Raw genomic sequence first — 23,357 nt, forward strand, 5'->3', positions numbered from 1 at the left:
TCTAGCCATGACCAGCCAATTACTAAAATTGTAGGAGGAAAACTCTCGCCTTCAGCTGACAAACTGATTGCAGACTGGTGCATCTTAGAGCAGGGGGCAGATAAATAGCTGGAGAAGATGGTGAAGCACATAGTTTTAGATATTTTTATTATGGTGCAGGTTGCTGACATTTCGGCACAGAGTATGTCTTCTTCAAAGCAAACAGAGCAATTTAAGAATGGCAGCTTTAAACTGGTGCCTTATAAAATGTGATTGGGTGTATATGTTGTTGTATTATTAAGTATTTTATAACGAGTATTAGACTATCAGCATTTTTAATTAATTGTATTACTTAAAGCTATGGTCTAAGGTCTGAAAGACGATGAGAAGCCGCCATTAGCAGCACCGTGGAGAGCTCCAGAGCTGGAGGGAGACTCGTCGCTCTGGGCGACCCAGCACAGGGTGCTGTATGTGGGGGAGAGGAGTAGGAAGACCGGGGCCTGTAGCTCCGCGGCGCCGTAGTTCGCAGAGCGACCCCGCTCAGGTTGCCGCTGCGGCTAGAAGCGGCTGTGTGTTGGGGAGAGGATCAGGGAGACTCGACGCGGCACCGGTACCAGTAATAACGGCAGCAACACATTCTGTGCTTCTGTACTGTGCTTCTCTGAATCCTAGTGGGGCTTTCAGTATGAAGGTATATTTGGTGCAAAAGTCCTGAGCAGTTGTGACAGTGAATTTGTATCTGTAGAAAAAGAGTCACACATGTGTAACAGTAAAGTTGAAGTCACAGAGAAGGAGTTGCACACCTGTAGAATTTTTTTGTGTCCCACAAATACAACTCAACAGTTACACCTTCTCAAATTCTTCATTACAAGTACACAAATCCTCTGTTACAAATCACAAATCAAGAAATTCCTGCTCTCACACATTTTGCTCCAATAAATGCAGCAAAAATGGTGCAAAACACATTTGCACACCTGTATCAAAGAATCTGAAGCTGTGGACAAAATTTGAACATCTGTAAATCAGTATGTGAGTCCGTGTAATGAGAGTTGCACACCTGTAGAATTCTTTCTCACAAATATACATTTTTTTCTTGGATATTTTTTCAGCACACATACAAATCAGTAACTACAACTGCTTGAATCTGCTGCTACGGGTCACAAGTAAGTAACTACAACTGCTTGAATCTGCTGCTGCGGGTCACAGATGCCGTTTTCCTCTTTCAAATCACAAGTCGCCCGCGCTCTGACTTTTGCACCAAATATCTCAGCGTACTTGGGGCAAAAGTGATTTGTGTACCTGCAAACGCGATTCGTGTCTGTAGAGAATGGGGCGGGCTTTGTTCGGGGAACAGAGAACTCCAATTGGCCAGTTCTTCTTCTTCTTTGAGTCGTTATGGTGGTAGGCAAAGTTGCTTATACGCCATTGCCGCCACCTATTGGCTGGAGCGTGGAGCCGACCGTGGCATCTTAACAGGAAACATCCCGCCTAGCCATCAGCCAGAGCTGCGATCGCGCCTTGAAAAGAACGCCTTGACTCAGCGGAGCAGTTGGCGTGTGATGTTTAAGGTACGTATGTTTTCTGATATCACCACCGTTATACGTCTGTGTATCGTTTCATTATGCACTCCAGTCAGCTACGTTGGTGAAACATGTTTAGTTAAGTTAGCTCCCCTTGCCTCCCGAAACGTAACGTAGCTAGCTAACATATTATAACGTTAGCTATGGTATCTAGTCGTCTGTCGATATACCCTCATATTCAGTTATGTGCATTGATTCTGTTTTGCCTTCTAGAAAAATGTCAGATCAGGCCGGGTCTTCCCAGGTGAGTGATTTACTATGATAAGAAAACCATGGTTAACATCCTTTTTTTTGGGGGGGGGGGGGGGGGGGGACGAACGTTATAAAGCAATAAATCTCTGTTGGTAGTAGTTTGTTAATTGCGAATGTAGAGAACCGTTCATCCTATCTACTTCTCACTTAGTACATGTGTCGCTAATGACCCAAGGAAATGTTGGAATTTAGTGCGATTTGGACACGCGACACTTTCAATATTAATCTACTTCGATTAAATAAGGGAACACACACTCCCCCTTTTGGTCGCCGCTCAGTCGCAGTACACTACAGACCAACTCTTTTTCACTCCCAGTGAGTTACCAGCACGATCTGATAACCTAAAATAACTATAGTTGCAGTGTTTATTTAGCAGGCGTCTAACATAACAAGGCTATTTGAAAACTGTGGGCCACAGAAAGTTCCCTAGCTTTCCTAAAGTTAACCCATTTTCCCCGTGAAGCAAAGTGTATTAAACCGGTGTTTTTAATCACAAGTAGCCACTACTTTTGTGTTTTTCGGTGAACCACAGTGTATTTCATCGGTGTTTCTGATCGTGAGTAGCTGGACTTGGTGAGTCTATTTCCCCAATGAATGACCTGAATCACGCACTCCTCCACTCGTGAGTTTCTTATATAATGTTGAAAAATAAATACATAGATATACAACTTGCTCATGTATACCTCAAAAAACATTAATGTGTCATGTTTAAGTTGTTCTGCATTTCAATTCTGAGAAAGTTTGTATATAATTACATTGTTGTATGTGTCATAGCAGTCTTTTTGAATATGAGCTCCAGTGTTTTTCTGATCAGAAATTTGTCTCTGTTGTTGTTATTATTATTATTATTATTATAAATATACAGCAGTGACATGGACATTAGATGATGATGATCAGGTGATTGACTTTTTACTGAAATATTAACAAGATAAGTTCTGCAATTTATTTGGGGTAAATTAATTGTTATTTTAATTGAGTAATAAAACAATATTCTTCAGAATAATCTATACATTAGTGGTGAAGAGTTATCAGAGAAATCATAAAAAAAACTATAGTGAGACCGATGTAGAGAGAGAGTGTTAGGGTTAAGCCTCTCTCTACATGGAAGATAAGATATTCCGTTATTCTTCCCACAACAGGGAAATACACATGTCAGGTTAACCCTTACCCCCTCTCTCTGTCTCAGTATTGCTGGTTATAAATACTTAACAAGGCGTCAGCTAATTGGAGTTGTAATGTTAACCTTTTGACAAATCTGCACAGTCAGTGTCAGTGTGAAGTAGTTTGAATGAGCGGTTTCTCAAGGAAGCTACAAACAGCAACACCAGAGGTCAAACAATTGGCCTGTTACAAAGAGGCAGATTTTGAACCGGCACTGCAATATTTTGTATTGATGTTAGGAATACTATAGTTAAGTAAAGGGATGTCAGAGTTTACATTACAGTTAATTTAAAATCTAAATTTCCCATTAATGACTGTATTTCTCCTGCAGGGAAGTGCACCTTGTAGTAGGTGCATTGTGGTAGAACTACCAAATGCCATATTGAAGTACAATTGACATGTCTGTTCAGGCCTCAGGAATATATGGCCTGTCCATATAATAGTACTGTAACGATTCATTTTAACAATGATTCGATTCATATCACGTTTCGTGGTTAACGATACGATTCAAGGACGATCGTCTTTCACTTAGAACAATACGATCCGATACGATTCAGTGACTTGATATCGATTCAGTAACTTTTTAGCCAAATATTCAACCAGTGTGACTGTGAAATAAATACCTGGATACTGGACAGTGCAGGTGAAGTGTCAGGTTTAAATTATGGATATAAACAAGTACACAACAATTAATGGCAAATGTATTAACCTTTTATTTGAATGAAGTGCAACCAGGAGGTTAACCTTTTCTGCTCTCATTTTCAATATAAAAAGTAGGGCTGCCCCCAAATAGTCGACCAAGCACTGGTCGACCAAAAAGTCATTAGATGACCAAAATTTCATTGGTCGATTGGTCGCAGAAAAAAAAACTGACTGGCGGCTGGACTGTGTATAAAAGGCTGGAGGGCTTTTAATTTGAAGGGCCAGATACAGGAAGTCGTGACACCCACTCACTGTCAGTGTTTGTTTTTTTTAACACGGCAGGTCCCTCCATCGGGGTTAGACAGTTAACAATTAATCAACCAATTAATAGCCAACCATGTCGGGAAAGACATCTAAAATATGGGATCATTTTGAAAAGAAGAAGGATGACCCAAAGAAGGTGACATGCAAACTTTGCAAGAAAAACTTCGCCTATCACTGTTCACGACGAACATGGTGTACCACCTTAAACATGTAAGTAGCCTAGCTACCTGCCCATGGCAGCCGAACGTTTGAAAGCAGAGATAAATACATTTTATTATTGTTATGTGCGCTAGTATTAGACTATTCGTGTGTACTGGGAAGGCTAAATTATCCAGCTCACTATGTTTTACTTATTGTGTAAATCTCTCTACAGGCGCATCCACTTTACCGCAGAGACTTTTTAAATTTTTTTTAATATATACATTATATATATGCGTCGATTAGTCGACTAATCGCTCTGAATTGACGACCACTGGTCGACCAAGAAAATCCTTGGTCAGGGGCAGCCCTAATAAAAAGAGTATAGTAAGTGCAACCAGCATTTCTTCAGGTTGAATTAATAGTAGGTTTATCTGCTACTTCTGCTGTTGTTTACAACATAAAAAGAGTAGTTGTTGTCACTCTGAGATTTGCGCTACTGCCGGCGTGTGCCGATGACATCACAGACAGTCAGACTGAATCGAGTAACGTTTAATGTGTCTTTATCGTTAAAAGTGCTAAAAAAAACACACATCCATTAAGTTTGCCATGCTTAAATCCAATGTGCAATTTCCAAGTATCGATACAAGCCCGGAAGGCCAACTTGCCGAGCACAGATCGATGAAGTTGGATCGTAGGAACATAAATTGAGTAATCGATTGAGTAGATGAATCGTTACACACCTACCATATAATCAACAATACATTAGAAAAAGCTTTTTGCAAAAGTGAGTCTTTTATGTGTAAACATGCTGTCTTGCAAATTTTGCACAGTTTCCAAATGCATCTAATTAAATGTAATTTCCACATCTGTCAAATTTACCAGCCCACAACAAACATTGAGACAGCAGTTCGTACGCTTCTGCACTGCATAAGAGGTGAAAGGGACAGCAGACCTCATGCACCTCAACACACAGCTGCACAGTCTACTGCCACTGGACCTACTACAGCTGCTCAGCCTACTGCCTCTGGGCCTACTAGCAGCAGACCTGTAAGACCAGCTACTGTACACCAGGAGATGCAAAGGTAAGTGACTGTTTGACTAAGATAGAATATATAATGTTTTATTATCTTTAAAGAAAAAGTTTCATAGTGTTCTAACAGTTTTCAACAGTTGAAAGCCTCTATTTAATCTGAGCTAAATTAGGCAACACAATGCAAAGCATTTATCCAAGATTTAGGTTTTTTTTATTCTTGCTACATCCTTTCATACTACATACTTTGTTGCAAGTGATTTGTAGCATTTGTATGTGTCAGTGAAGGAATTACTAAAAACTTGGCAATACTGCCAGTATACTGCATGTATTTAAACTGACAGTAATGTTGAATTTTATGGTTTTAAGTATTAAAACAATTACATTTATTTAAAAAAGTTGTCCTTTGATATTTAGATGTTCACTCAATAACTGTCTATGCTTCATCCAAGATGTTTCCCAGCATTGTATTCTGGAGGCCAGAAACGCAAAAGGAAGTCAGCAGATCCTCCATGTATGTCGGTGGTAAAATTTATGGAACTGCAGTTCTGCCTACAACCTACAAACACAGACAAAACACCAAAGGATGAGGCAATGCTCCTGCAAGCAGGTCTTGGAAGGCGGACCATAAATGTGCCTAACAATGCAGATCACGCAGAGGTGAGCCTTAAGAATAAGACAACAATGAACTCAAGCAACATCATAGTAGTTTTTCAGCTGATATTTCAAATCTTGTGATTTCTGCCGTGGCCACCATACTGCTGGTAGATGGTGGGCAGTTAATTCATCATTGAGCTTATTCACTTCATCTAATACAGAAACACCGGTCGTAAAGATACTAAATCCTGATGATATGCTATTCTTAGTGATGGCACAGTTATATTGATTAACCAGCAAGGTGGCAGGACAGCTAGTTACATTACGAAATATCAGAGCTCATTCACATCAAATCACTTTTGCTCTGCTAATCTCTGATATTTACATTGTGATGGCACACCTGTCTGCTGCTCTGCTCATTTGCAAGAGCCTGGGTGGGTCATCAATGTAACAGGCTGCACCTGAGAGGTGGGAGGGGCAAAAGTCTCAGATGGGCTGCTCTCCAAGGCTGATCTCTTACTCTCTGGGCAGCTTCATCTTGGCCTCATGGCCTCTCCATTGTTTTAGTTATGCTTTTGGTTATGGTTTGTGCATCTATTACAATGCTCTATTTTTTCCCAAGTATCATTATTATTGTCAACCATCTCTGTCTAGCACATTAACTGGACTATGATCTTTTTCTGCCGTCTACAGCTGATGACATTATTAAAAGTGCGTCCACAATGACCGCATTGCTAACTTTTTCCAGATAAGCAGAGTACTGTTGGAAGAATTTCCCAAAATGCGAGATGTGCGTGGTGGTTGGCTGCTCAAAAAAGCTTCAGGTGATATTCTTTTTCCGTTGTTGCATAACATATCTAAACCTGCTGTATATATAAAAGATATGCATGAAAAGGTTGTTAAACGTTACGAATGTATCGTGATATGTTATCTGGAATGTCAATGTTTTCTATGATATATAGAAAGATTAAGCCCTTAGAATGAGCTAATAAAATGTTTTCATTTCTAAAGGGGGAAGTGGACAAAGAAAGACCACTCCACTGCCCCAGGGGTCCCAAGGGTACACTGCAAAGATACTTCGGTCTTCATCAAACAGTGGGAAAAATGTGCTATACATTGTCCCTCTTCAAGAAAAAATGGATACCACCCCGCTGCCGTATGATGCTGCAGAGTTCGAAAAAATGCCAAAAAACGAATGCATGACCTGTGGCTGCTTGATTCCTCTGCCCCTGATTCAGTTCCATATTCAGTCCTGTCAAGACAATGTAAGTTTTCATAAACATCTTTAATAACCAAAAAAGAGTCTTCTATACCTTTAAGTTCCTCAGCTGTGATTGTATGAACTCCTGCACTGCCTGTGTACTGTGACTTAATATTGAGCTGACCATTGTGTTTTATATTACCCAAAAGAGAGGTGCATCTGAAGAGGAAGCGGAACAGGTTTCGGATATCATTTGTGTGGTAAGATGTCACTGATGTTTCAGTTATAATATTGAAGCAGCATTTTAGATAATTACACATACTGATATCACAGACATCAGCATGTTATCTTCTTTGGTTCATTTACCACCGTCGTATTGTCAAGTTCAGGTGTGTTCATTTATATACTCCTTTGTAACCTGCTTGGCCCACAGGACTTCTCCTGTCCAATTTGTGGAAAGCAGTTTCCTGCAGAGACTGTTGCCTACCATGCAAGTTCATGTGGGGAAAGGTATTCCACTCATTATAACAAACTAGTTCTGTGCCTGTCCAGAAGGTGCCTTTTCGTAACAGGCTGATTGTAACTTTCTTGAACTACTCATCCAAAATACTTCTTCACACTACTTCTTCACTTTTGATGTTTAATTTAAAGATATTTTTTTATTACTCAATTACACGTAATGCTCCATGTACTAAGCCTGAGTTGGCTGGGTTTGATTCCCATCAGCGCCCTTTGCTGCATGTCGTCCCACCTCTCCCATATTTCTTGTCACTTTGGCTGCACTATCAAATGAAGGTAAAAAGCTACAGGCATATACATATATCACGCACACATGTAACGTCCAAATCGCACCAATTTTTCTATGATCATGAGTATGCACATCCTCGGGTTACCAGCAAGACACATGCCAAGTTTGAAGTAGTTTGGATGAACAGTTGATAGGCCATTCACAAGTGAACAGAGTTTTTGCTAAATAGTAAGATGTTGTTGTAAAATCTTAAATTTAGTTTAAAGTCATCCTTACACACTAAATGAAGAGTCGGCACTGTAAACGGCAAATGATTTAACATTTATGTATAGGTTACTTGATTTGTAGCATAATGCTCTAGATACTCATTTCATATGCATGTGTTGCAGGTAGTAGGTTGGCTCAATGGGTGCAATCAGGTGGGCCTCATGGCACAATGCCATATGAGGTCTGCAGAGGTCTTCTGTATTTTGGTTGAACTGTGATGTTTAGACTATATACATTATTGTATTTCTGCTTATTGTTGTTTCTTTATGCTTTATGTTAAGGTTTTCTGAGTTTTCTTCAACTCCATCTGACTCTGAGAGTATGCACATGGTCAGCACACCTGACCCTAGACCTTGCACATCAACTACCCTGCCGCTTGACGATGTCCCATTGTCCAGACCAATCGAAACAGATGATTTGGGTTAGCATTTATTCATTCAGAGTTAATTCTAATACAATACAATTAGTCATAATTGTGTAATATGGTTAAAATGACATTGCTTTTACAATAAATGCCACAATTCAGAAATGCAACCTTACATCACCATACACTTTGCAATGTAGATGTTGCAAAATGAGTCAGCCTGGTTTTCATTCTTTATAATAGTCTACATGGTCCACATGGGCAAATACAGATCATGTAGACTATATAGACCAAATGTTGTTGAATTTTCACTAACCAGTCTTTGTGTATTTGCTCATGCAGTAATGAGTTAAGTGTACTGAGTGAGCAAGGAATGTTGACCACATTGATTCAGACATCTTGTTATAGCTAGGGTGTGATTATCACTTTAAACAAAATTTCTTTTTTCATTTCCAGCTTGGAAAAGCATTGACGATCCAGAAGTGGCAGCAGACCAGTACAAAAAGCAATGGCTACAGTCCAGAGAAGATGAGCCTACCCTAAAAATTAAAATTGACATCACAGAAGATGTAGAGGACCAAGAGGGCAGAATCCTCTCCTTTTATAAGGCTCCCAACATTGACTGGGCAAGACCTTTCCAAGCGAAACTTCAGGGTACTGTAACTTAACTAAGCTGTACGCCTTACTGTTTTAATTGCATGTAAAGAGAATGATGGTTGTCTGTTCACCTGTTTCTTGCTGTTTTCCCCTGAGGACGTGTGAAAAATATTTTAATATTGATTTTAATGAAACATAATGCCAAAATTGTGTGTGTGTGTGTGTGTGTGTGTGTGTGTGTGTGTGTGTGTGTGTGTGTGTGTGTGTGTGTGTGTGTGTGTGTGTGTAAAATTATACCTGAATAGGCATGATTAGTACTAGTGTACACTTTTAAACTTTGTCTGTGTTTTTAGGAGATGTGGCCGTTGGAGATGGTGTGAATCGACACTTTTTCAGTATGGTCATGCACAAGTTGCACCATGGTTTCACAGTTGATTTTGGTAAGCCCTCTGGACAAATCTGCTACGTGAATAGACATAAAAGTTAAGGAATATTTGAGTAAATAAAGTTATTAAATATTTGAGATTCGGAAGCATATTATAGGTAATAATTTTGGCTCACTCTCAATCTGAATTTTTATAGATTGTCAGAAAAAACAAAAAGCTATCTGTCTCATTGCACATTCCTAATGTTTGTCAAACTTTTTCATGATAAAGTATGTATTTCTTCCTTCCTCACTGGAGTATTGCATAAAGATTGAACGGCAGTCAAAAGAAACGATTATTTTGTACTTTCTGTTTTTGATTATTTCTCTGTAGGAAATGCATGCGGCACGTTGCTGTTTGAGGGCCAACCTGACCACCTAATCCCTTCCACCTCCCAAGTGTTGGTGCAGAATGAGATGTTTATTGTGGCAGGAAGAATGATAGGCCATTCTTTCCTTCATGGTGGCCCTCGTCTGACAGGTGTTAGCCCAGCAGTTCTTCATGTGCTGTTGGGTGATCCACCCCAGACATCCACCATCACCCTTGAAGATGTGGCGGACATGGACATCAGGGAGACCATAAAACCGGTAAGTATAGAGAGGTGCAATGCACTCCATCAGCAACTGTTTCATTTGAATCTTTGTACCTCAGCACATTGTATTAAATGAAGCTATGAAAGATGTAAGAGTGCATATTGTCAGCTTTAATATTAGGGTATTTACATCCTCAACAGGTGATGTAGAAAAAGTTGTATTTTTCAATCTTAATTTTGAAACACAAATAGCCAAACAGCCGTCAAGCAGCTGTCCACTCACTTTAATTCACATAAAAGTGGTGAGTGTAAAAAAAAGAGCCATAACTACCATACAATTCACCTGATATGAATGTAAATGCTCATATCATAACATTATATTCTCAAGCACTTAACCTCAAATATATTGTTTCTTGCCAAGCCCAATATGCTATATTTAATAGACAGCAGTGTCACTGAAAATTTGGACAGCACTCAATGTACATGTACATGTACATACAATTTAAATGTTATTGTGGTTGGTCTCATTTTGATTTAAAAGCTGTATGAAGATGGACAATCAAGCAGGAAGAGAGATGAATGCAAGAACCAATGCAGTGCACTCACTCTGGATCAGAGGGCAGCTATAAATGCGTTGGCAATGGCATGGGACCTCCCTGTATTAACAGAAACCAACAGCACCTGGCTTCTTCACAATCTGCTTCAGCATGCAGTAAATCCCAGTTCCAACACTCGATCCATGAACGATTTGGATTTAGATTTTGGTCGCTATGGTGTTTAAGTATTGTAGAGCAAGTTTCTTTGTAGTCTAATGCTTTAGATTATCTTCTATCTTTATCTTCCATCGCTGTTTTTATTCCATGTAGTTTAACTTTTTGCTTTTGTACAACTGAAATTTTCATTTCTGAATAAACTTATCGAACACCCTGAATCTTCATCATAGGACTACAACAATAGACAGTAATTACTGTATGTGATAGATTGAAGAACTTTAGACATTGCAGATAATTTGCAGACAGAAATTAAACAAAAGACATGGTCTTGACAGGAGAGACTAATTATTATTTATCCATGATTTATTTTAAGGTGCTTGGGCGAAATGTGCACCAACTGAAGCAGCTCAGGCAGGGACTGAAGGAGTCACTGATTTTGCCACTGCTGCAATCTCGACCAGACACTGTGGCATCAGTTTTTCCATGTCAGTTGAGGGCTGTATGCAGTGCCCAGGTAGTGCATGTAATTTTTCTCCCCAATAATAAACCATATCTTAAGTACCATCTGACCATTTTAAACTATGTACCCTCAGTCTGAATGAATACGTTGAAGTAAAATGAGTCAAAGAAGCCACACAAGAATGAAACCTGCAAATGGTGATATAAATTGTGTATTGTCATAATCATCCTGTTTTTTTAATTATTGCAGATTGTTTTAGACCAAATCAAATGGCCTGAAGCAGGATCATTGGAGGATGATGACAGCGATGGTTACTCGGTTGATTCCAAATGCCGAATTATGGGGTACTTGCGTGAGTTTGTGAGAACAGGTATATTGCATATCGATTGCATACTTTTTCCTTTTTCCACAATGTCCCTCCCACAGTAATAAGGTTTAAAATGCATAATTATTTTCTGTCCTGTGTACTTGTACACTATATAGTCTGTTTACAGACTAGCACAGTATTTGTCTATTGTACTGTAGCATGTAGTCACTCACTTATCTCAGTTTTCAATTGTTCGAGAACTTTTATTGTTGTTCTTTCGCTGTCTTTGCTTTCAGTGTCCCAAGAGCAGCTGAAACAGCTAGTCAAGTTCTGGGTTGGATGGGAGATACCCATGGCTGACATGAAAGTGGAGGTGGTGCAGGCAGAACATCCAACTTCATCCACATGCTTCCGTACCCTTCGCTTGCCTGTTAACTACAACAGTTACAGCGAGTTTAGCTCTCACTTACAAAACTGCATTGCCACAAATGACAGTGGCTTTGGATTGTTGTAGAGTAATACTACACCTGTTAAGAATGTTAACAAGAGTCTGAACAGAATGTTAAGAGGGGTTTTTTTTGTGATAACATTTTTATTTCTTTTTTTTTTTTTGCAAACTTACAAAGAAAAAAGAAACACAGATGTGTGCCCATAAGAAAGACATTTCATTTGAAAGAAACAAAACACATACAAAATAAGTAATGAGAAAATAATTAATTTTAACACTTACAAATTCACAAGTTACCTCTTGTTTTCCATTTAACTGCATTAATGTAAGCAACTACAAGGAACTTTATTTTTATTTTTTATTTACAAAAGCTTTATGGGCAAACTTTGTTAAAGCAGTCAGTGTACATTTAAGTATTCACTATTTTCATTAAACATATTTCTAGCTTTTCCATGTTGTTGAACTTTATTCAACTCTGTTTTGATTTATCACAGTCCAGTCCACTGTTCAGGGCTACACATAGCCAATGCTGTGCATATACTGCAGTGCAGCTAAGTATTTGTCCACCCCCATGCACGTTGAGGGTCCCATTGGGTCCACAGCAGCACAGAGTCCAGCCAGGTTCTCAGGTCTCAGGGGGCAGTCACTCTCAGGGATGTGCACACCATAGTTTGGATTGCTGGGTGTAAGGCCACTACTCTCCCAGTCAATTGGTGGCATGCGCAAATCCTGTAAGATACAAAGTTATTTTGTGGTATAATTTTTCGACAAGACGTGACGTGCTGAAGAAAGATAAACTGCAATGCCAGATAATAATCAAATATTATGTTGTGTGTTGATCAAGTAATACAATAGTGTGAAGAAAATGTTAAATGCCTAATATAGGGATAGTAATCATCCAAAACATATCTTATGTAAGCATCACTGCACCATGTATGACTTGTTGTGTGACCACAGAGTGAATCTGACCCCATGTGTGAACTTTTGAAATTACAAAGTGCACTCATATAAAACTTACTTAAAAAAATAATCACAAGAAAGAGATAAGGGTGTCAAAAATGCAGCTGTAAGTAAGTAAAAATAAGGACAAGAAGAAGTCAAAGACATAGCGGTGTAATGAGGATGGCGGAAGAGGTTTTAAAAAAAAAATATGCCTGTACATATTTGGGCAAAGCCGGATTTCTCCTTGAGGGTCTGGAAAAACCCTAAAATGCCCCACAAGTAATGATGTAATGAAATAATGATATTGACCAAAGAGAATTATAAAGATGTCAATTTTCTGCCAATGTGAATGTTAAGAGGTTGGTCAATAGGTGTGGGAAAAGTGAAATCTAAAGGGAATATAAGCTAATGCACTAGCCATTGAAGCTCAGAGGCAAGTTTTTTTTGCTGCTCAAGACTCTGACTCCTGATGATCTTTTTGAACACTATTGAGAAGCTTTTTTCCTGAACTGATTGAACATTGCTAAAACCACCTAAAATTTTGGTCCAGTGGCCTGGGACTTAGGTTTCAAGGGACATCAATATTCTTACACAACACTTCAGCACACCTTCAGCCAGTAGGGGACAGAATCAGAGGAACCCACCACCAGAGGCGTCCACACCCTCTCATCAGACCCACAGGCCCAAAATTTAAAGGTAAGCAGAGCCTGTAATATCTGCAAATTTACGTAGTGGTGTCTGAGTGGAAGGTGTGGTCCGCCCAGGTAAAGGATAGCCTCATAATTTATGATTCACCCCTTTCTGAACCTAACCCTTAACCCTCTAAATTAATGATCACGGGAGTCAACAGGGCAGCAGTGTGTGTTCTGTGTTACTGTCTGTGTCTGTTTCCATGTCTCAGCAAAACCATGGTGAGGAAAGAGTGAATGAGTGTGATGAGATTATGCTCAATGTGTGCATTGCATGCTGGCTTGTAGCAACACAATTTCTCTTGCCTCAACTCCGTGATGTGCCGACTATATTTCAGAAATAGTTACCTCATCATTGTACTCTTCAGAGTTGCACTGTAGTCCCATGTGCCAAAGCTGGTTGGGAGTGCGATTTCTCTCACTTGAAATGGGATGATTGTCCCAGCCATCCCTGAAAACATCAAGCTGTGCTTGCAAGCGGGGAATGAAGACCCAGTGGCAGCAGAAGAGGTGAGTGCTACTGGAGAGATCAAGGAGACCATCCTCCTCCAGGTGATGCAACATGTCATAGAAGTGGCACGTGACTGCTCTGAAGACATCTCGCCAGAGACGTTCAATTCTGTTAAAAGCACATAATTTAGAATTCAAATTATTTCAGCATTGAGAATACTTGCATTGAAAAACAAGTAATAAAGTCAGCCGAATACAGTTATTATTGTACCATGCTAATAAAAGAAAGACATGCCAAGACAGTGAAAAACTGAAAGAAGCCCATGCAAGCTAGCCACCATACTGCCCTTGAGATCCCTAAAACAGTTTATGATGCCCTAACTGAACTGCATTGCCTAGCGTCTGTACAAAATGAAAAGGAACAGTTTCCCTGCATATTACGGGGTTGTAATATTTAAGATATGTGTCTAAGCTTCTTGATATGTGTGTATCTGTACAGTGATTTAAATAATGATGAGCTTGATGCCCTGGTGTCAGCCATCCACTCCAGCAACCCACATGCAGCTGCAGATCACTGGTGCTTTAGCATGAATTGAGGTTGGTTGTGTTTATTAAAAGGAAATCTATTGCAGGACTTATGGTAACATACTTATGGTAATGTTTTTCCATTAAGGTACAATATGGTGATATTTGAAGGAACTGATGGCTTCTCAAGGAAGGTAGTGATGATAATAACTTGAAGGCCCTTTTCACAGCATGTGTTTTTTAAAAAAGTACTATAACCACTGTATAAAGACTAGTAAATTGTTAATGCTGAAAACCTGAAGTTACATAAGGACAGCAAAGAATTTTAGTTCAAAGTTACGGTCAAGATTTTCATATTTACCAAAGTCACATCTACAACATCAAAATGTTCTTAATAACAGACATCTCTTCTATTTGCGTAAACTGAATTGTTACATACATGTATACCCTATACACACTGTATATTACATATTCTCACCCTCTTAAAGTAATGGCTTATGTCATATTTTGAAGTTTTCTAAAAACAGAAAAAACTGAACCAAATATCTTCTATCCGTTTTTTCTGTTTTTAGAAAAACTTGAAAATGACTTAGGCCAATATTTTAAGAGGGTGACGATATATGTATGTATGTGTGTTTTCATAAGTACCTCTGATTATGCACACTTTTCCCTGCAATGAAGCTGTTTCTCCCAGCTCCTCGGATAGAGAACATAAGGCGAGCCACATCAACATTTTCCACTCCATGGTCACCCCGAACCCTAGAGAATTGAATGTGGTGTAACTGAGGACAGCATATTTTTACACTTCCTTCAGATGCAGCATTTACTATGAAGAACAGTTAGTGTGATATAGTTAAGGGTAGGATATATCAATTTAAATGTACAGGATTTACCTTTGTGGTAAGCCATGTTTCTCAACAGCTTCACTGAAAAAGGCAAGGGACGTGGAGGCCTTGTTGTTATTGGCAACACCAAGATACATAATCTATAAAATAATACAGAAAAACCCCATTATACCCTAAATCATACATACTATAGCAACTATCCTGACCTTATTAGTCACACAGTTGGGTGCAGCAATGAAAAACAAACTGATGTCTGTTACTAAGAAAATTTTGATGTTGTAAGCATGATTCAAGTAAATATGACATTTATGATCTTAACTTTTAACAACATTAACAATTTACTAGTCATTATATAATGATTATGCTACCTTAAAAACACATGCTGTGAAAAGGGCCTTTAACTTATTATTATCACTACCTTCCTTGAGAAGCCATCTATTCCTCCGAATATCACCATATTGTACCTTAATTGAAAAACATTACTATTAGTATGTTACCACAAGTCCTGCAATAGATTTCTATTTAACTAACACAACCAACCTTATGAGTTTGTGGTTTGTGTCGATATGCACCAGTGATCTGGGGCCTGGGACAGAGTATGTTCTGCGTACCACACACCGCAACTCTGACATTCTTGACACAATCCCTGCAGTGTCAACTCTGTGCATTGATGCACGAACCCTCTCCCACTGAACTCTATGTCCCTGAGCTCGCAGCAGTCCCAACATCATTCTGTACCCTGCATGAAGGTTGCTGGAGTGGATGGCTGACACCAGCACGTCAAGTTCATCATCATTTAAGTCACTGTACAGACCCCTCACAGAGAAACCCCAATGACTCATACGTCTCTGCAGCGTCCACCTAGAAACCCCAATGAGCTTGGCAATATACTTCACAGTCAGGCCCATGTTAAGGAGCTCAGACACATACTCTTTGCATATTGCAACCGTGGGACGACCAGTATTTCCCCTCTCCAGAGAAACTGTTACAAATGTCTCCCTTTCATTTTGCCCTGACACTAGGCGATGTACCTCCATTAGGGCATCATAAACTGCTTGAGGGATTTCTAGCACGCTTGATAATGCACTAAGAAGAACCAGCTCCTGTGAGCATATGAAGTCAAGGTAGTCTCGGTCCAGAGGGGCACGATCAAGCCAACTTGACAATCTATTGAAGAGTCTGTCCAGTATTTGGCTGAGCACCATTTCCTGGAGGAGAAACAAAACATTCTGGTACAATGATGTCTCTAACATTTTGGGGCTGGGGGAGGGGAATATGTGACACGCTTTGTGCTTATATGCTTTGGAGGTATACCCAGATCTTTTCTGCCTGGTTGTGATTTAGACATGATCCAAGCACAGTTCAGTAAACAAATACAAGTAAACAGAGGAACTGCTGTTTATCTGGATACAAAAGCAGTATTAAGTTTTCATTTCTCAACAGATTTCATTAACTCTTTTATATATTTCATGGGTTGTGATCTACATAGAGAACAAAAGCAAAGTTTTGTCTCCAGTTACATAGAATTTTGTATTTTTGTCTAATTTTGTGAATGAGGCTATACACTAACAACGGATTAAAGTCACATAAAAAAGGCAAACCTAATAAATGTCTGTATGTAAATGTATGTCTGTTTTAGTGTTCTTTATATAATGAATATGTTTGCTGTTTACCTTGTAGTTAGACAGCCTTTTGAAGTTTGTGTTGCTTGTTAACTCATTCTCTCCCCAGCACCAGTGTCCCTTGACAAAAACAGTGATTTTACCTCTCAGAGCTCAGAAGCTGCTGGTCAACTTCTGCCTCACTCAGTCAGTTTAATTGTGGTATTTTGTGATTTTGATGTTGGAATGAGTCTGAATTTACTGAAGTCACACAAACAGCCCAATCAAAGTGGCAGTCAGAGACCAGCAGCTCCTCTGGTGTGAGAGGTTAAAATTATGTTGAAGTCAAGGGAGTTTAGTGCTGGGAAAGTGATTTAACAAGTGTGTTAACGTTTCAAAAGAGTCTGTCTAACACTAAGTTAAAGCACTGAACAAATTCTTAATATACCCCACACTTAAACAGTGATTTTATTAGGTTTGCCTTTTTTTGTGTTAAAAATATATTTTGCTGCCATCCACACAGCAGTACACAGTCCAGCTTGATGTTGGTACTCCAGTCTGCATCTCTGTACCACAGTCTATTGTATGTAATACACTGACTGTGTACAAGTACCTCATACAACCACAATTCAAAGAACCCAAACTATTCTTTAAATACTACTATTTAAGTAAATCATAATATTTCTTCCACCACTGCCTACACATACTAGCCTTCACCTTATTGTTTTATAATTATTTAGGAAACATCATTCATCATTCATGTTAAGTAAATACTCACGATATGACACTCACCTGGGAAGACCCGGCCTGATCTGACATTTTTCTAGAAGGCAAAACAGAATCAATGCACATAACTGAATATGAGGGTATATCGACAGACGACTAGATACCATAGCTAACGTTATAATATGTTAGCTAGCTACGTTACGTTTCGGGAGGCAAGGGGAGCTAACTTAACTAAACATGTTTCACCAACGTAGCTGACTGGAGTGCATAATGAAACGATACACAGACGTATAACGGTGGTGATATCAGAAAACATACGTACCTTAAACATCACACGCCAACTGCTCCGCTGAGTCAAGGCGTTCTTTTCAAGGCACGATCGCAGCTCTGGCTGATGGCTAGGCGGGATGTTTCCTGTTAAGATGCCACGGTCGGCTCCACGCTCCAGCCAATAGGTGGCGGCAATGGCGTATAAGCAACTTTGCCTACCACCATAACGACTCAAAGAAGAAGAAGAACTGGCCAATTGGAGTTCTCTGTTCCCCGAACAAAGCCCGCCCCATTCTCTACAGACACGAATCGCGTTTGCAGGTACACAAATCACTTTTGCCCCAAGTACGCTGAGATATTTGGTGCAAAAGTCAGAGCGCGGGCGACTTGTGATTTGAAAGAGGAAAACGGCATCTGTGACCCGCAGCAGCAGATTCAAGCAGTTGTAGTTACTTACTTGTGACCCGTAGCAGCAGATTCAAGCAGTTGTAGTTACTGATTTGTATGTGTGCTGAAAAAATATCCAAGAAAAAAATGTATATTTGTGAGAAAGAATTCTACAGGTGTGCAACTCTCATTACACGGACTCACATACTGATTTACAGATGTTCAAATTTTGTCCACAGCTTCAGATTCTTTGATACAGGTGTGCAAATGTGTTTTGCACCATTTTTGCTGCATTTATTGGAGCAAAATGTGTGAGAGCAGGAATTTCTTGATTTGTGATTTGTAACAGAGGATTTGTGTACTTGTAATGAAGAATTTGAGAAGGTGTAACTGTTGAGTTGTATTTGTGGGACACAAAAAAATTCTACAGGTGTGCAACTCCTTCTCTGTGACTTCAACTTTACTGATACACATGTGTGACTCTTTTTCTACAGATACAAATTCACTGTCACAACTGCTCAGGACTTTTGCACCAAATATACCTTCATATTTCAGCGGCATGTGTTTAAACATGTACCCTCTGACTGTTATAATCATATGGATGCTGTTATAATGTGTTGTGATTGAGATCCTGACCCACCAAACATCCTGGAAAGTGACAAAGTTACGTTTTTCGTACAAAATTACATAATCACCATCAGTAAACAGGACGCTGTCTGACTATTTCACTCGCGGGGAGGGATGCTGTTTTCTGGAGGGAAAGTTCACTGCCACAGAGATTTATTTTTCTTGTCTCACACAGAGTCGTTGAACATGGGTCGGCATGTTCTCTGACCACTTTGCCACCACTTCTCAACTGCCTGCTCTGCATTATAGTCCTCAACCTCAGGGAAATGCAATGATATACGGAGGAGGGAATTGAGCATTTTGTTTGAGAGTGAGCGTTTGACATTTTTTTTTTCACTGTCCCGTAATTGTCCCGGACAAAATATAAGTGTGTCCCAGCAGGAATTTTTATGGTCCCCGCCGGGACATCGTTAATTTCGAGCCCTGCTGCCTGGTCATATTAACCTTGTATAAAAACTGAATGTTAACTAGCTAACATTTTTCGCAGCACTGGCAACCTGACAAAACAATGTGAAGTTCCAACAATAAGAGCTGAATGTTTCCCACAGAAATTCATTCATTTATTTTTCGTTCAGGGACTCACCTCACCGTGACTTCTCTCCTCGATCTCCGGCTCGCGCACTTTTTGCTCCCTTGCTCCCTTTCGTCAATTCGAATATGATGCATTCAAAAGACTCGTAATTTGGAAAACTCCAACTTAAAGCGGAAAAAAACATAACGGAAAGTAGAGTTTGAATAAAGATACGATCCTTACAGACTTAATAGCGTTGACTTAATAAAAAAAAAAAAAAAAAAAAAAAAAACACTGTCACTGTGGGTGATATGTTCAGGTAAATGTAGGTCAATACATTTTCCAATGTCGACCTGCCAGTCATTTTCTATGTGACACAGAGAGCAGGTGGGAGCGGTTTCTGTTCACAAATGAACTGTCACTCTTGGCCTAGGCTATGCTCTTATTGGCACACTCGGTCAAGGAATGTACAGTATGTTGTGAATTTAATGAATTGAATTGAATTTATTTATTTAAAACAGGGACAATGCACAAAAAAACATTAATCTTGTAAGACAAGAAGAGATGCTTTGAGCCAGGTTATAGTTCCGCCTGTAGTCCCTGGGCAGGTAAAGTTAAAGCAGATACAGTATTAAAATCATTGAAATATGAGTGACATGATGACCATAATATTTTAAAAATAGACAGAATACACTAGTAAAAGCAGGGAACAAGAGCACCAAATCATGAAGTGCACAACAGCACATACTCTCTCTTACTCTTATCACACATTCAAACAGATAACAGTCCAACTATCCTCCTCTAATAACCACATTCATACACATATTAATAACCAGACACGTATACACACATGTAACTCAACAATGTGTGCAAACTCGCTTCCTCAGTAACCAGCGCTTTGACAAGCATGAGAACATGTAGGGATTTGTACATAGAATAAGTTCTGGAAGGACATTCCATTGGCCACACATGAAAATGCATATACTCAAATCAGAGAAAACACAGAATTGTTGGTCAATATATATATATTTTTATAAATTAACTTTGATCAACAAACAACAAATTCATCACAGTCAGCATATTATTTATACTGACAGATAATATTGCACTAAGAGAAGAACAAGTTAAACTTGACTATGCCTACTGTATGTAATTCCTGCTGGTATCAGACGGATAACAACTCTCAGAATTCACCATCCGCTTGTTGTGTTAACTTTTTTCTCTCAGATTTTTATGAACGGTTTTGTTTCTCTTTGTATCATGGGTGCAACATCCGGGCTTGCCATGGGGATGTGTTGTTCATGATAGACATTAGCTTGGATAAAATTCTCACCTCCATAGTGGAGAACACAATTAAGGCAGTTCAGGCCTAAAGGTCTTCAGTCCTCTAACTGCTTCAAGCTCCAGCAAAGAAGCTGGACGGGGGCTCCATTAGTGGCGAGCTTCTTCCAGAATGAGTGAAGGATCAATATTGCAGGTCGTTCATGCTGCAACATTGCCAATCATGCCCATCATGGAACATTTCCACCGAAAAAGGAATATCTACTTGCACTTTGCACTTTGGATTCCTTGTTTTTTCCCCTGTCCGAGACTTAGGCTCGTTGACTCTTTTGTTGCTACTTTATTTCTGTTGGACTTTGATTACCTGTTTATTTACCTCTTTCTAAAATAATAAACTGTTCCATTTGAGTCTGCATTTGGGTCCTGTTATCCCCTATACCCTGAATAGTGGACAGCGGTTCAATGAGAGAAGCAAACTAACTTAACTTAACTTGTCTTGTCTTTTCTTGTCCTGGCACATTTGTACTTCACAAAGTATGGACCCCACAATGTTACTGAACCATATGTGGGCCACTTTAGGCTCACATCCAGATTAGTCGATGCTAACTTGCCGTCTTTCGGCCAAAAATGGCCCAAATGTGTTTCAACAAAGGTGGGCCACCTGTGTGGAACCATATGTGGGCCACTTTAGGCTCACATCCAGATTAGTCGATGCTAACTTGTCGTCTTTCAGCCAAAACTGGCCCAAATGTGTTTCAATAAAGGTGGGCCACGTGTGTGGAGCCATAAGTGGGCCACTTTAGGCTCACATCCAGATTAGTCGATGCTTACTTACCGTCTTTTGGCCAAAACTGGCCCAATTGTGTTTGAGCAAAGGTGGGCCACATGCGTTTTCTCATAAGTGGGCCACATAGGCTCACATCCAGATTAGTCGATGCTAATTTGCTGTCTTTCGGCCAAAACTGGCCCAATTGTGTTTCAGCAAAGGTGGGCCACTTGTATTTTCTCATATGTTGGCCACTTTAGGCTCACATCCAGATTAGTCGATGCTAATTTGCCGTCTTTTGCCCAAAACTGGCCCAAATGTGTTTCAGCAAAGGTGGGCCACGTGTGCTGAACCATATGTGGCCCAGCCTTGGTTCACTTAAGGAATAACCATTCCCTACTCTGCCACGTATTTGCCAAAGATGGGCCATATCTGTTTTGTGATATAAGGGCCGAATGTAGCATTTACCACATGGGCCAGTTTAGGCTCACATCTGTTTTGTGCGGGCCAGAAGAATGCCTACAGTGCCGGATTGTTGCCTGAAGTGGCCCACATCCGTATGCTATCTGGGAAAGCACAAAACTAACAGAACCCCTTTAAATCTAACCCCAGTACTGTGGCACTAATAACCCCTCATATAGCTGTGCCACTTTTCCCACAGAACACATACATTAACAATATTTCAAAACAATTAACACACATAGTTTAGTCCATGGTCACCTGACCCATGGAAGCGCGCCACAGTGCGCTACTTATGACGTGGCCCGGAACTGCCTCGGTTCGGCCCGTGAACCCGAGACAGACCTCTGCAGCAACAGCAGGTGAGCGTGTGTGTAGGTGTGTGTGTGTGTGTGTGTGTGTACGTGTCGCGTAGGCGCCGAGTGTGCACCCTCGACGACCCACGGAGGGGAGAACAGAGTTCAGGGTAAAAAGTTTATGTCACTGCTGGACCGCGAGATGCGGCCGGCGGGGAAACAGGTGATAAGGAGCTTGGCTCCGCCGGAACAATGAGGGCGCAGCGCGCCCCACCGGCACTCTCTGACAGAGAGAGCGCGCCGGTCAGGAAATGACGGGCGTTCAACAGCGCTCCGCCACATTATCCCCCTCCTCCCCGAGGTTGACGATGTGCGGCAACCTGGAGAGATAGTCTGCCACAACATTGGTCTTGCCCGCTCGGTGTCGGATCTGGAACTGGAACGGCTGGAGAGAGAGGTACCAGCGGGTGAGACGACTGTTGTGGTCTTTCATGGAGTTAATCCAGGTCAGAGCCCTGTGATCAGTCTCTAAGTCAAACTCTCTCCCCAGCAGGTAGTACCTCAAACTCTCCAGGGCCCATTTGATGGCCAGGCCCTCCTTCTCCACAGTGGAGTACCTGGTCTCCCGTGGCAGCAGCTTCCGGCTCAGGTACAGCACCGGTCGCTCGTCACCAGGCTCACCTTGGGCCAGGACTGCCCCCAGTCCCACCGCTGAGGCATCGGTCTGAACCAGGAACCGCTGGCTGAAGTCAGGGCTCCTCAGAACTGGCGAAGAGCACAAACAGGCCTTGAGAGCTTGGAACGCCGCCTCGCAGTCCTCGTTCCAGATGACCGGGTTGCTCTGGTCCTTCGCCGTCAGTGCTGTCAGAGGTGCTGCGAGGGTGGCGAACTGTGGGACGAACCTCCTGTACCAGCCGGCCAAGCCCAAGAAGGACCTCACCTCCTTCTTCGTGCGAGGGCGTGGGCAGCTACGGATGGCCTCGACCTTGTCCACCTGTGGTCGGACCTCCCCTCGTCCAAGCCGGTACCCCAAGTACTTCGCCTCCTCCCAGGCCCATTGACACTTGGCTGGATTCAGCGTCAGGCCTGCCTGCTGGATCTGGCCCAGGACTCGCTCCAGATCATGCAGGTGCTGCTCCCAGGTGGCACTGAAGATGACCACGTCATCGAGGTAGGTAGCACTGCAGTCCTCACACCTCCGCAGGACACGGTCC

The 23,357-nt window shown here is 40.8% G+C and overlaps 2 protein-coding genes across 8 annotated transcripts; one reads left to right on the plus strand and one right to left on the minus strand.

Moving 5' to 3' along the window:
* Nucleotides 1-754: 754 nt before the first annotated feature.
* Nucleotides 755-12,236, plus strand: LOC311253822 (uncharacterized protein). 5 transcript variants are annotated; one of them, XM_084384298.1, is made up of 17 exons: nucleotides 755-1,142; nucleotides 1,186-1,547; nucleotides 1,773-1,803; nucleotides 4,962-5,161; nucleotides 5,562-5,769; nucleotides 6,455-6,530; nucleotides 6,718-6,971; nucleotides 7,117-7,167; nucleotides 7,341-7,417; nucleotides 8,204-8,343; nucleotides 8,743-8,940; nucleotides 9,237-9,323; nucleotides 9,642-9,895; nucleotides 10,382-10,552; nucleotides 10,927-11,067; nucleotides 11,263-11,383; nucleotides 11,617-12,236. In XM_084384298.1, the coding sequence occupies exons 3-17, from the start codon at nucleotides 1,777-1,779 to the stop codon at nucleotides 11,832-11,834; spliced, it is 2,223 nt and encodes a 740-aa protein (XP_084240424.1). In that variant the 5' UTR covers nucleotides 755-1,142; nucleotides 1,186-1,547; nucleotides 1,773-1,776; the 3' UTR covers nucleotides 11,835-12,236. The 5 variants fall into 5 exon arrangements, with proteins under 5 accessions (XP_084240424.1, XP_084240423.1, XP_084240425.1 ...); XM_084384297.1 differs by having other exon boundaries at nucleotides 1,186-1,803; XM_084384299.1 differs by lacking the exon at nucleotides 1,773-1,803.
* Nucleotides 12,237-12,281: 45 nt separating this feature from the next.
* Nucleotides 12,282-17,905, minus strand: LOC311253823 (uncharacterized protein; the record flags this gene model as incomplete). Of its 3 annotated transcripts, none has more annotated exons than XM_084384304.1 (7): nucleotides 17,869-17,905; nucleotides 17,613-17,643; nucleotides 15,638-15,683; nucleotides 15,268-15,300; nucleotides 15,023-15,133; nucleotides 13,748-14,018; nucleotides 12,282-12,497 (listed from the first exon to the last, which is right to left on the minus strand). In XM_084384304.1, the coding sequence occupies exons 3-7, from the start codon at nucleotides 15,652-15,654 to the stop codon at nucleotides 12,282-12,284; spliced, it is 648 nt and encodes a 215-aa protein (XP_084240430.1). In that variant the 5' UTR covers nucleotides 15,655-15,683; nucleotides 17,613-17,643; nucleotides 17,869-17,905. The 3 variants fall into 3 exon arrangements, with proteins under 3 accessions (XP_084240430.1, XP_084240429.1, XP_084240428.1); XM_084384303.1 differs by having other exon boundaries at nucleotides 15,268-15,359; XM_084384302.1 differs by having other exon boundaries at nucleotides 15,268-15,359; nucleotides 15,638-17,905.
* Between the last annotated feature and the right edge of the window lie 5,452 nt (nucleotides 17,906-23,357).

This window comes from Pagrus pagrus, assembly GCF_965226575.1.
Source record: "Pagrus pagrus genome assembly, contig: HAP1_SCAFFOLD_50, whole genome shotgun sequence".
Classification (NCBI taxonomy): domain Eukaryota; kingdom Metazoa; phylum Chordata; class Actinopteri; order Spariformes; family Sparidae; genus Pagrus; species Pagrus pagrus.

Excerpts from the sequence above, each read along its gene's own strand:
- LOC311253822 (XM_084384297.1), top strand. The coding sequence starts at position 1,744 with ATGTGCATTGATTCTGTTTTGCCTTCTAGAAAAATGTCAGATCAGGCC. Across the intron at positions 1,804-4,961 it reads ATCAGGCCGGGTCTTCCCAG|CCCACAACAAACATTGAGAC; the intron begins GTGAGTGATTTA and ends CAAATTTACCAG. Across the intron at positions 11,384-11,616 it reads GCGTGAGTTTGTGAGAACAG|TGTCCCAAGAGCAGCTGAAA; the intron begins GTATATTGCATA and ends CTTTGCTTTCAG.